The 12,605-nt window shown below is 35.8% G+C and overlaps 1 protein-coding gene across 10 annotated transcripts in view; it reads left to right on the top strand.

The window, feature by feature from the left end:
• ERC1 (ELKS/RAB6-interacting/CAST family member 1) overlaps positions 1-12,605 on the top strand; it is a 305,039-nt gene that overhangs the window by 152,842 nt on the left and 139,592 nt on the right. For all 10 annotated transcript variants that reach the window (XM_074871663.1, XM_074871668.1, XM_074871665.1 and 7 more), the window contains one exon: positions 12,197-12,332. In XM_074871663.1, coding sequence (XP_074727764.1) covers positions 12,197-12,332 — 136 coding nt within the window. The remainder of the gene's footprint in view (positions 1-12,196; positions 12,333-12,605) is intronic.

Below are 12,605 nucleotides of genomic sequence, written 5' to 3' on the forward strand. Positions count from 1 at the left end.
GTTTTATTCTCCTCAGAATAAACACCTTCTGAGGCAAAAAAAATTTGCCTTATAGTAGCAGCAGTTCAGATCCCATCCAAACCAGACTGCTGCCATCCCTCAGTCTCCTCATGCACCCTGATAAGAACCAAGGATTTCCTCAGTGCCTCTAAAACTGAAACTTAGCACCACCAGCAGAGGTTTCTTGATGTTCTTGTGCTCTTATTTAGGGAGATCCAGAAGGAGCCTTGCATATCAGTGCTGCATAACCTATAAAAACACTGCAATTCATGCCACTTGCTGATCTCAGTAGTGCATCTTGTGCTTATTTCTCCAAAGCTTAAGGCTTTATTCCTGGATAAGTTGGATGTTTTGCTAGCGCATGTGGCTCTATGTTAATTTCTTTCCTTGTGAAAGAAGAACTTTAAAGATTTTATTTTTAAAGATACTATTTCTCTCAAGATTCAGGAAGAGTGGGTTGTGCATGAAGACCTGGAAGGGCAGCTCAGGTAAGCTGCAGTTTACCGTGGAAGAGCACGTCAGAGGTACATTCTTGACAGATCAGCTTGGTTGTCTTCTCTCCTTCAGAGGGACTGAAACAGTTTCAGGAGCACATACAAGTTGCTAGTACTCTTCTGTTACAGAATGTAATCTTCCCCAGGTCCATTTTTATCTTTTTATCTTTTTTTTTTTAATGGACATCTTATTAATTTGCAAATATCTGCAAAAAAAAATCTAATCTTGAGCTAAGAGAAACTGATTAAAACAACATGGCTTTTTATTTTTTTTAATTAGTTTAAAGGATCTGTACACTGCTACATTCTTCCTCGCGCCTATCTGCACAAGCAGAAAGCAGTCAACAACAAAAAATCCACCAAAACCTTGAAAGGAATTTCTGTTGATTTCTTGAGAATTCCAGGAGGAAGGAGTGTGTTTTCTTCTGCATCTTGGCATAGTGGAGGATGCCTTTTGAATTGTAGGTAGAGACATTTTATTTCAAAGTAGAAAGGGACTGGAACTCTCCTCTTGTCTTTCTGGATCCTGTTTTGACCATAGCCCCAGTAATTCTTTATTATAGATTTTCAACACTGCTTATATGTCTCAACCTGCAATGTATGACTTTGTATAAAAAGACATAATTTATAGAAAATATATGAGATTCCTATTAGGAATATTTTTCTTGACAGCAAGGGCTGTTATTTGTTGATCTTTCCTAATGATTATGAGTGTTCTCCAATTTCTTGCAAGATTAATTCACTGAAGGGAGGCAGAAAATATCTCCGTGACAGGCTATGCGAAGGCAGTTGCCCTGGTAGAGGGATCTGCTCAATTAAAATCTTAATTTTGTCTCATTTGTCTGGAGGTCACCACATAAAAGGTAGTTCACTGGAGTACTATAATTGTCTAGATAAAGAATTTATCTTCCTCAGTAGATACTCCAAACTAGAGATACTTTAATTAACAAGCATTGTGATCACTGAGGGTATCGGTGAGAGTATATTTCAGATGACTGAAACATGGGACATCTTGTCACCGGATTATTTTTTTTTTTCTTTGCTCCTTGGGAATATATTGAAAAATGATGTATTTATTCATAACACTCATGGATGTACTTACCAGTTCTGTAGCAGATCCACTTACTGTGAAATGGTAGAAATCCCTCCTCAAATGCGTAAGCCAGTAACCTTGTCCAAGCACATTACCAAGGCTATTACAGAAACCTCTGATGAAGAGATTCTAATAAATGTTGCTTGCAACACTCACTGAGTTCTCCAGAAACCCCGTGGCATTTGCTCAACTTGCAAAGCATTCCGAGCTGTATTCTGGAGTTCTGTAGCTGACAAACCGAGAAGATGGTGTTACAGCTATATCAGAGAAGGAGGAACTAAGCCATCTGCACTATTCAGATAGGCTGTTGAGCCCTGTATGTGGTGTATTTATTACAAATAATGCTGCTGTCCCCCATTTTCCAGGCAGTCAAAAGTCTGTAACAAATCATCTCAGTAGGCACTCTTCATATTAACCTGATGTGAACTGTTAAAGCGAGTGCTACAGAATGTATTTCACAAGAGGAGACACCTCTTAATAAAACTGTTTGCTAAGCACCCAAAAGAAATATGCCAAACACGCCATTCTGAGAGACATTGTGGTCTGCATTCATTACCAGAAATTGGTCTCACCCAGTGGATACCAAAATAGAGCTGTATTCTTCTCATCTCAGATTCTCATGGTAATGAAGACACTGCAGCAAGGTACAGTTTGATGCACATGATAACATTGCTTTTCAATCAACCCCATCTTTTGGCATACTTTTCCCAGTATAGTCTCTGGGAATGGCCAATGTTGGATCAGATTTGGTACAGCTTCTTTATAACTAACAGGGTAAACACTTTTCTATTCAAATCTATAGAGAGAATCTGTTTGAAGGGTCTTCTTGAAAACAATTTTGTTTTTAAGAAGTTAAGCTAAATTATGTAAGATCATTATTTGCATGTCTGGTCAATATAAAATCATCAGGCTTTTAGCCCTGAAATGGGCTGGTTTATGTTTTTTCAGAATGGTCCTGCTAGCATCACTGTCCTCACATCCTTTTCTTAGAGCAAGACTCTGAATGTTCTCACACATGTTTTTCTTTTATATCGGAAATCCTCTTCCACTGAGTTGGTACATTCTCTGGGCTTTTGTTTTTGTCCTTGACAACTGCTCGATTTAATACCTTTTGCTGAAGACTGGATTTTCAGTGGCTGTCAGCTTGAAAGCATGCCTTGATTCTTTAACATATACTGTTTCAAAATGACAGGATAATATTCAACTCATCCCAAATTTCTGCAGATTTTTAGAGGAGGACTTTTCTCTCTTGATAGCTTGTTCAATATATGCTGTAAGGCAAACATAAGCTGATCTGGTGTAGTTCTTAAATATTTTGCTTTGAAAATTTTGTTCTCCTTACACTATATTTAATTTTCGGTTTTGTTTCAATGGCTGATTTTTACATTTGATTTTATTTTAATTATTGGTTGTACCAGGTATTATTCTAGAAGGAATGAAAAGATCACATACCCGTATGAAAGAAAACAACTGCTATATTGTGATTTGTTTTCTGGCTAGTGGGACTGCAGTAGAGAGAGACATGTGTGATCTTAGATCACAAAAATACCCTCTGAAACCTCAATAAAATGCCATTCATAAGGAAGATTTTATTGCTGTTTAGAAAATAGTTTTTTCAGCCAAATGGTGCAGGTCTCTTGAGCAGAGAGTGACTGGCTGTGTGTGATCTGTTCACAGGGCAGTTGGCTTGCGCACTGAAGTTAAAGGTAAAAAGAACAGCACCTTTGGGACTTCTTCCCACACTGTTAGGGCCAAATTCAACTAACGCAGCATGTTGCAGGGAGAAGGAATCCACATTGAAGCCTAATCAGCCATTTTATAAATGTCATTTTTGGCTTTGCATCTGTTTGCTCAATTAACAAAAGCAGAAGAAAAAATACAACAGAACAAACTTATTTGTTGAACTACTGAATGCTTTTATTAAGGTCCTTAGAGCATTAGTATTTTTCTTAACAAAGGAACACCCATATCATTATCTTACAGATTTATTTCAGAGTTCACCTTGAGTTTGTATTTTTAATGCTCTTAGCTTCAATAAAAACTAAAGGTTGAAAGGTTTTAAGGTTAAAAGTTTCTTTTCTAGCTCCATTGCTGTCAGCTTTCAAAAATAATTATAGAACTTGACATATAATTATTTGATATTTAATCTCTGAAGCCTGATTTTGAATTTGACGTCAGTTATGAAATTATGCTAATGTATTCATTATTTACATCACAAAACTTGCTTCCTAGTAAATAGATGCTGAGAATATAAATAGTTGGGAAGCTACACATTAGTTTAATTAGGGGTTTTTTAGATGCACACTAGTGGTGTAAATAAGTGTAGTGGATTATATCTACAAAACTGGAATTATAGATCAGTGAAAACATGAGGTGCTATAGATGTTTACCTGAAGTTTTTAGAGTGTATTTGTTTTAGTATGTTGTATCTGGCCCTCTCTGAAAGCGAAACTTTGTTTTGTTTAATTTGATATGGGTTTGTTGCACTAAAACAAAGACACTTCTGTTAATCTCTGCTGTTAATCCCTCAATTTTATCCTGTTGGTTAAGGCACCTTTTTCTTCCAATTTTTTTTGAGAATAATAAGACAACAGCGTTTGACTTCACCATTGTTTGTGTGTAATTGGGCTACTGCCTCATGACTGGAGAACAGCCTAGTTTATTCTGGGTTTGTTTGATCAAGAGATTGAACAAAAAAATACGTCTATTTTCCCTGAAATAGATTAGTTTGATAGTGCTTAGAACATGCACTTGAGACATGTGCTTCTCATCCTTAGTTAGATTTCTCTTTCTGTTAATGTATTTATTATGTACCTTTCTCTAAATTCACTGACTGTTGATGCCGTATCATTTAATTCTATCATGAGAAAAATTGTTTCCATAAATGTGTGTTTCTTACTGATGGCTGAGAAATAACATTTCACAGAGGAAGCACCTGTAGCATTCAGATTTAGTGTGTGTGGTTTTGGTTATATTTCTTGGTCCTCTGCTAGACTGAATCAGATTAATACAAGAAGAGAAAAACTTAAAAAAAAATTGTATTAACGTACACTTACTCATTGTATGGCCAAATGTGAGAGGTTGTTGTGTTTGACAGTTGACACATTTGGCCTCAGAGAAGTTTGGACCCGAATTTGAAGGCCTTTAGTTACTCCTAAAGAAATTAAGTTTAATTTCTGGTTTGGACTTGCTAATATCCTCCCATGAAATATGCCATGTAGTGTTAATAACTTGTGCCATCTCATTACTTGAAATAAACTATAAACTTTATGTATTGCTAATGGGTCAGGTGATGGGGTTTCTCTTGGAGGTGTTTCTAAATTATAAGAGAGTGTGGGTTAATTTTTTTTATTATATTGAGTTTCTAGATTCATATGTCATGTTCTTCCCTTTCCCATATCTTCCCATCAGCTGTTTTTGAAAGAAAAATCTTAATATTGTTTGAGCTAGAGTGAAAGATGTGCTGACTGCATCAGGAAGTGTGCATTGATACCATGCAGATAATTCTTAACTTTTCTGAGGAAAGATAATGACCAGTGTAGAGTTGAGATCTGCTTCTAGTCTTTGACTTCCATACCTCTTGATTCAGACACTGTTAGGCTCCTGTTTCTAAAATTTGGGGCAAGCTCGTTTCCCATAACCTTTCTAGTCTTCATCCCTTGCCCCCTCCAGTGCTGATCTGAACACACACTTTGTTTTTAAAAATCAAAGTTTCCTAGCTTCAGGAAATGAAGTTCACCCACCCCATCTCTTAAAGCCACTGTGGGACTTCTTGACTCATACAGCAGACCAGTTCAATTTTCAGGGTCTGTTAATATTTTCATTGGCATATGTTACCTTGTCATATAAATGGCACAGAACAGCGAGGAACAGTGTAACAAAATGATGAGAAATTGTAGGAGGAGAGGCTCACAAGCAGAAGAGGTAACTGAGTGCTGGAGTTTGCCAGCCATGCATCCAAACAAGAGAAACTCATTTGGAAGTATGTTGATTAGTCTTTTAGATTGGATGAAATGTGCAGCAGAGGCAGTAATATTAAACCAAGCTGTTTGAAAAGCATAATGAAATGACTGTTTCTTTTACTTAGTAATTTTACTTAGCACTGTTTTTTGACCTTAGTATAATGTTGAAAAATAGTGACAAGCTACTTAAGAAGCTGGCATTGCTAGGTACAGGGCAACAAAGCAAAGAAAGAGGCACAGATAATGCTTACTGTTCTGAAAAAAGTAAATCCAGCCATACTAAATTCCCTTCAGCAATGTGTAACTCCCCTGATCCTAATTTTTCAATGCATAAGATAGGGAACTTTATTCAACCTTTGGCAACTTTCCTTTGACTGTCAATCAGACACCCAGTTGTGGTGATGGGACTGTGTGATGTGGTCAGTCCTGTTTCCTTCATCACTTATTTAGCTTCCTTTCATCGCTTTCTTTCTTGAGGTTAAGCAATTAGGCTTTCCAAATGCTGCCATTATTCACCGTGGTTTGGTGATCAACCGCTGGTAAAGTGAAGTGAGTTTTGAGCAACTAAAAGATAAAGCAAAACCTTTCAGAACAGGGTTTTTTCTTATTTTCAAAACAAAGTAGGATTTTTGGGAAGAGTTTCTCCTTGGCTTCCTTCTGTTATACTTCCCAGATTTTAAATGCTTTTCTTTGTGTACCAAAACTACAAAAAAAAAACCACCCCAAAACCCAACAACTCAGCTATGTCACTGTGTTTATGATCTTTTAAATTTGTAAGTTAAGTTAAGGCTATGGCTAGCTAAAACATTTGGTGGAGCAGACCTTAGAAACAAAGAAGTGGTGAAGGAACTGGTGGAGGTAATGGACACTTTCCTGTAAGTTTTAAATCAGTCTAACTCAGATCACTAGCATCCCATTCTGTTGATGTTGTTGGGTTTTTTTCAGTAAAAATTTCCTGGTTTTCTCATCTATTTAATCATTAATGAACAAGACTGCTAATAAAGGTCTGGACAACTTAGCTGATTGTTTCCTGCCTTCCAGCATCTCCTTCCGGAATTTTTTCCCATTATAGTGTGTTTCATGCTCTGACCTAAATTGCTATAGTATTATAGTCTCTCAGATGGCTGCTCCATTTCATTCTACAAGTGAATAAATGTGCTCTTCTGTGTCTCTTAGGACTACAAAGTGCTTTGAGGTCTTATGCAATGATATAAACTTCCTCAAGGGGGGCAGTGGAGGGGGAGGTGCTGATCTCTCTCTGGTGACCAGTGATAGGACATGAGGAAATGGAATTAAACTGCATCAGGGGAAGTTCAGGTTGGACATTAGGAAAGGTTCTTCACTGAGAGTGTGGTCACTCACTGGAACAGGTTCCCCATGGAAGTGGTCACGGCACCAAGCTTGTCAGAGTTCAAGGAGTATCTGGACAATTCTTTGTGCTTTAGCATATGCTTTTACTTTTATGTCATATGCTTTAGTTTTAGGTAGTTCTGAGAGGAGCAGGGATTGGGACTCGATGATCCTTATGGGTCACTTCCAACTTGAGATACTTTATGATTCTATATTATACATTGTAGAGTCTAATATTTCATAATACAAGGCACAGTGGCAATTTTAAGCTAAATAATATTACTTCAATGCATACAGTTTTCTTTGCATATTTTTTTAAATAATGTTGACTATTGCATCAGTTTAACTTATGTTGAGGAGCAAAGTGTGCTTTAAAGCAAATGAAGTTCATCTGTCCATCAGGATTAGTAGCTGCAGCAACAGTGGACTGTCCTGTGGGTGGTGGTAATGCTACATCAATGAAGGCTCGAGCTAAACAATCTTTCTGACATGGCTGACTGACACATAGAAATATTTTCTGAATACCTAAGTTAGATGAATAAAACAGGCTGTTTCTATAGCTGTGCACAAGATCTGTATATTTTTTCCTAGGGGGTGTATTCATTGGTTGAAATATAGTATGTCTGTATACATTTTATATCGACGGTAAGCCTCTGTGGTGGTTCATTGTAAATATATACTTATATATAAATATATATATATTTTATATATAATATATAAAAACACCGTTGTGTGTTAGGTACATAACTCTGAAGGAAAATATATTAAAATACAATTATAAAATTCAAATAACTTATGCATATTTTCAGTTAACCTTTTGTGACCTTTTATTTTACAAGAAGAACGTTATGCCAGAAAAAATAATCATATGAAGATAATAACTTATGTTATATTAACATGTAGCATGGAAATTCGTATGAGGAAAGAATTAACAGCTATATATGCTGATGTGCATTACAGTAAAAGATAATGAGATTAGTATTGAAATGTAAAAAATATTCACATTAGTACAGAAAAAATTAAATTCATAAAAGCCTTAATAAGGCCCTTTATAAGGCCTATAAATCTTATTAGGGAGGAAAACTCTTCCAAAGGACTCACAGGTAACAAAGTAACTTTCCACTTCTCAGGAATGCTTGATGGTCCACTGATTTTCTATTACTTTTATTTGTCTTCTGTTTTAAAATTGTTCTAAAATGTGAAATCTTCTAATTTGAAAGTTTTTATTGTTTATTGTGATAATTTTAATTAATTCCTCATGGTGTTCAGCTATATCTCATCACTGAAAATTCAAGAATTTCATAGGGAAGTGGAAAGGTGTAGCTTTTCTTAAGTGATGCAGCTTTGTTTCATTAAAGAAAGGATAAAGTCATAGAAATTAATAGTTATTTTCAGTGTCCAGATTGAGAAATAAATGAGAATATTTCAGCAGGCGTATAGCTTAAATTGGGCACCCAAAATCAAAGGATGTGAAATGATTAATTCTGATAATCTTGGCCAGCCTTTAGTTGGAAGACTTTGGGGTTTATTTTTTTGAATCAGAAGCCTGATTTTGATTCTACTTCCTTTTCTCTAATATATTCTGTTATAACAGTACTTGGCTTGACATACTGTGTGAAATGGAAAAGATTTTTCAGTTTTGAGTGCTAAATTTTTTAGGAGCTGTATCTCAGAAAAAGTAATTATCTGAAAATTGCTGTCAGAAAATGCAAAAGAAAGGTTATTTCCAGAATGAGTGAGATTCTTCACTGTAATTCAAGATAATAAACATTCTCATTAGATTTTTCTTTTATATGTGATGAGAACATTTTTTATTGCTTGATTTGAGGGTGACTCTGAACATAAACATCTTCTGAGATGAGGTGGTTTTGCTTTTGTTAGTTCTGTTATTGTTTCTGTTGATTCCAGTGATATCCTTCTTTAAAGCTGTATCTCACTGAATGTGAACTAGCTCTCCAATTTTTATTAGAATAACCAGCATTCCATCCCTCTCTGTAGTCCCATTTTAAAAAGATGTTCCAGTAGGAATAGGTACTTACAGTAATTAATGCTCTGTCTCTCTCAAATTCATGTGCTTGTTATTTTATGATGAGAATTCCACATGCACGTTGCAAATTAGCGTTTACTCAGTTGCTGTACATACTATCACTTTCTGGAAGACGGTCATAAATCTCTAAGCTGTTGCCATCATTGTAATTAATTCATTTTCTTTTCACTATCTTTAATCTTGTGCAGCTTTTTCAGTTTTAATAAAAATAGTCCTACAGATGAAGGGCTTCTTTAAAACTTTGCTGTCCCTTTGACGGGGTTATGTGCTATATATATGTGTGTAATTGCATTCAAAAGAATTAAAACAATATTAAGTTTACAGAATGAAGCTCTCAAACTGAGGGAATTCTAGAGCTTTGTTTCTTTCTGTGGTTGTAATTAGCTTCCTTGTGCACATATATTATGAAAAATCTTTATTTTCCTCTTGACTCTCTCCACATAGACTGTACCAGTTGCAGTGTGCTCACTTAACAGACATACTTTCTGTATTTTATTTTATTGTTCCAGTTCAGTACGTGGTCCAATTCTGCACATTGTTCAGTGGTGGTGTGAAGATGAAATTGTTCTATAACCATCATCAGTAGTATTTCAGTGTTCAAAATAGCAACACAACTGTCTTATTGAGCAGTGAATTGGACGATTCCTATTAATCAAGCTTTTGAGGTCTATTGATATTAAAAATATGTGTGTGTGTATTTAATGTTTTTAAAATATTGTTCGTATATATAAAAACATGATTCTCTGGCTTTGGAGACTGAAAGTTATCTGACAGAGAGAAAGAGAATTCTTTACAGAATCACAGTATGGATTCTTTACAGTTTCACAAAACCTTCATAGTGCAAATGTTCAAGGGCTCTGGGCTTGTATACGCTAGACCTTTTACATAATTATCTGCGTGCAGTATTGTAAAAGTGAGAATTATCATTTGGTACCATGGGCATTGAGATAAGATGAGATGTGTTTTCATGCATCAAATGACTGCAAATCTTTTAGATTTATAGATTTCAAGTTTCATGTGACCTTCTCAGTTTATATAGTTAAACAGTTGGGGAAATTTTAGGTAATGCCGTAGATACCTGTATCATTTGAAAGGTTTATTGCTCAATTTTTGTTGCTTTTTGACATCAAAGGTATAGAGCGATAGTTGTATCCTGCACATGAATTCAAGTTTCCAAACAGTATGACAGTTATGAGGATTGATCTGAGTAATACAAGCAGTAGGTAATTTCAAGACTTCCGTCTTTTAAACTGCTTTAGGAAAGCTTGAGTTTGTCTCAAAATATATACCTAATATATTAGAAAGACAGTAATTTTGGTTCAGACATGAGAAGGTGGATGTCAATAGTATATGTCCTTATAATTACTCTTTTCTTTGAAATACATGTTTCGTTTGAAAATATTTTGGACCATGCAGGAGATTATCTACTTCAGACATATTTTGATGAAGGTTGTGGCTTTATTAATATTGTTGCCTCTTATCTAACCAGTCGATTACAGTAACACAGGCCAGTTTCCCAACAGGTGAATCTAGGTTTGCAGGTTTGTAAAAAATAATGAATTCCCCTAATTATAATTTAGAAGATGAATAAGAATTCTCATATGGAATTGAATGAGTTGGGCTGACATATTTTCATTTTCTGCGTTGACTTAGCTGTACTTTCTATGTTTTATTTTATTGAACAGATAGAACCATGTATTGTACAAGCTGAGTTGGTGCCAACATAATATTTCCAATAAGTTGTTTAATCACTGAAAAGTCTGCTTTTAAACTGGGCAATGTGCCCACTGCCAGTGTGCAGCACTGGGTTAGGATAACTTAACAGTTATACTGGTTGTGTTTAAAAAGCATCGTGACTCACATCAGCTGTAACTGTTGGACAAGGTAGTTAAGTATGCCAATAATTATTTAACATCATCATCTTTTTTTTTCTTGGTCTCTATGGCCATCAGCACTTTTTCATACTAGTAGAGGTTTGTTTAGCACCAAGTAAAATTTGCTGTCTTTGCAATTTTCCCAGTTCCAGTTGGCTTACGTTGCAAAAAGCAGAGCTCGGTGTTGAACCTACTTTTTTTTGGAAGAATGCAAAGCACTGACTAGCCCTTTGCCATATAATTTGAACATATATATTGCAAAGAGATATGTTCTTGATCATCCTTTTGTTTGTTATGAGTTCTGAAGAAAATATTAAATCAGAGTTGTTTGTGATCTGTTCTAAAAGTATTTCTGAAATACAGAAGAAACATTCATCCCTCTCTGTGTGGATACCATACCAGATATGAAGCTAGTATATCATTCTGCTTTCTAAACAGTAAATTAAAGAGCCATCTCTACTACTTGCATGATGTTTTGGGGAAATCTTGCAACCAAAGAATCTGTCTTTTATTCCAAAATCCAAGCTCCAGATATAATTATGAAGAAAAGGGCTGAGGAAGCAAAGCTAGACTGTTTTGTTTTGATTGGACTAAAAGTTTAGACTTAAGTTCTCTGTGGTCAGGAGGCTGAGATTAAAGGGTCTGTAATTAGATTCAATACTCCATGTGTCTTAATGCCCAGAAAGGCCAAACCCTGTCTGTAGGCAATAGTAGTTGCCAGGATCATCAAAAATAATTCATAGATGCAAGCGAAAAGGAAATTATGCATGCTTTCTGAAATAGTTTGTTCTTACTTGCTCTGTCTTGTTTCTGTAAAAAGAAAGGATAGGAAATCCCTCAAAATATCTAGTAAACAAGTAGAACTTGAGGTTGAAAAGAAATAGTTTTACTCCTGGAAACAGATTGCCTAGGTCTTATAGGTAGTTCTCTATATTCAAGACATGTTTCATTAGTTTTTCCTTCTGATCCTTCTAATTTGCTTACATTAGATATAGTAATACCTAAAGCAAAATGAGCTATTAGATGACTGCGTTTTTTATATGTACATGTGTGTATGAACAGAGAAAAGATTTCTGCCACATAGTCACAAGAGGGCGGGTGCATCTTTTGATTAATAGTTTATACCAAATAATAATTAAGGTTTTTGTTTCAGAAATTTCCACATTTAGGTTAATAGTAATGAGCAAAACGAAGCGTACTTTTGTCTGGATTAACAGTTGAGGATAACGCTTGAGGATGAGTTTGGTGTTGGTGACCTTCTGCAAATGAAGTGGTGGTACTTGAGGGTTCCACTCTTCCCCAGTCCAGCTGCCCAGTGCTGGGGCTGACGGGAAGCGTGCTCTGGACTGTGCTCTGAGTGCTCTTCTCTTTTACAGGCAAGTTAAAGATCAAAATAAGAAAGTAGCAAATCTGAAGCACAAAGAGCAAGTGGAGAAAAAGAAGAGTGCACAGATGCTGGAGGAAGCCAGGAGACGAGAGGATAATCTTAATGACAGCTCCCAACAGCTTCAGGTAACGTGGGAACTGATTCAAAGCAATTTGGCCAATCAGCCAGGCTTAGCTACCTCGCTCTCCCCACTGTACCTCCTGATCCATTTTCATAGCTGTTACCTAAGAAATTTGTCACTTACTGTTTAAAAGGACACATCTATCCTAGAGCACTTCAAAGAAAGCAGCCTCTCTCAGTTGCCTTCATAGCTTACTCCATTTTCATAAAAGGGAAAAATAGTTCTAATGGGCAACTTGGTTATGAAGTGCATCGTTGAAATAATCTTACCATTTCTG

Source organism: Strix uralensis, chromosome 5 (assembly GCF_047716275.1).
Source record: "Strix uralensis isolate ZFMK-TIS-50842 chromosome 5, bStrUra1, whole genome shotgun sequence".
NCBI classification, from domain to species: Eukaryota; Metazoa; Chordata; class Aves; order Strigiformes; family Strigidae; genus Strix; species Strix uralensis.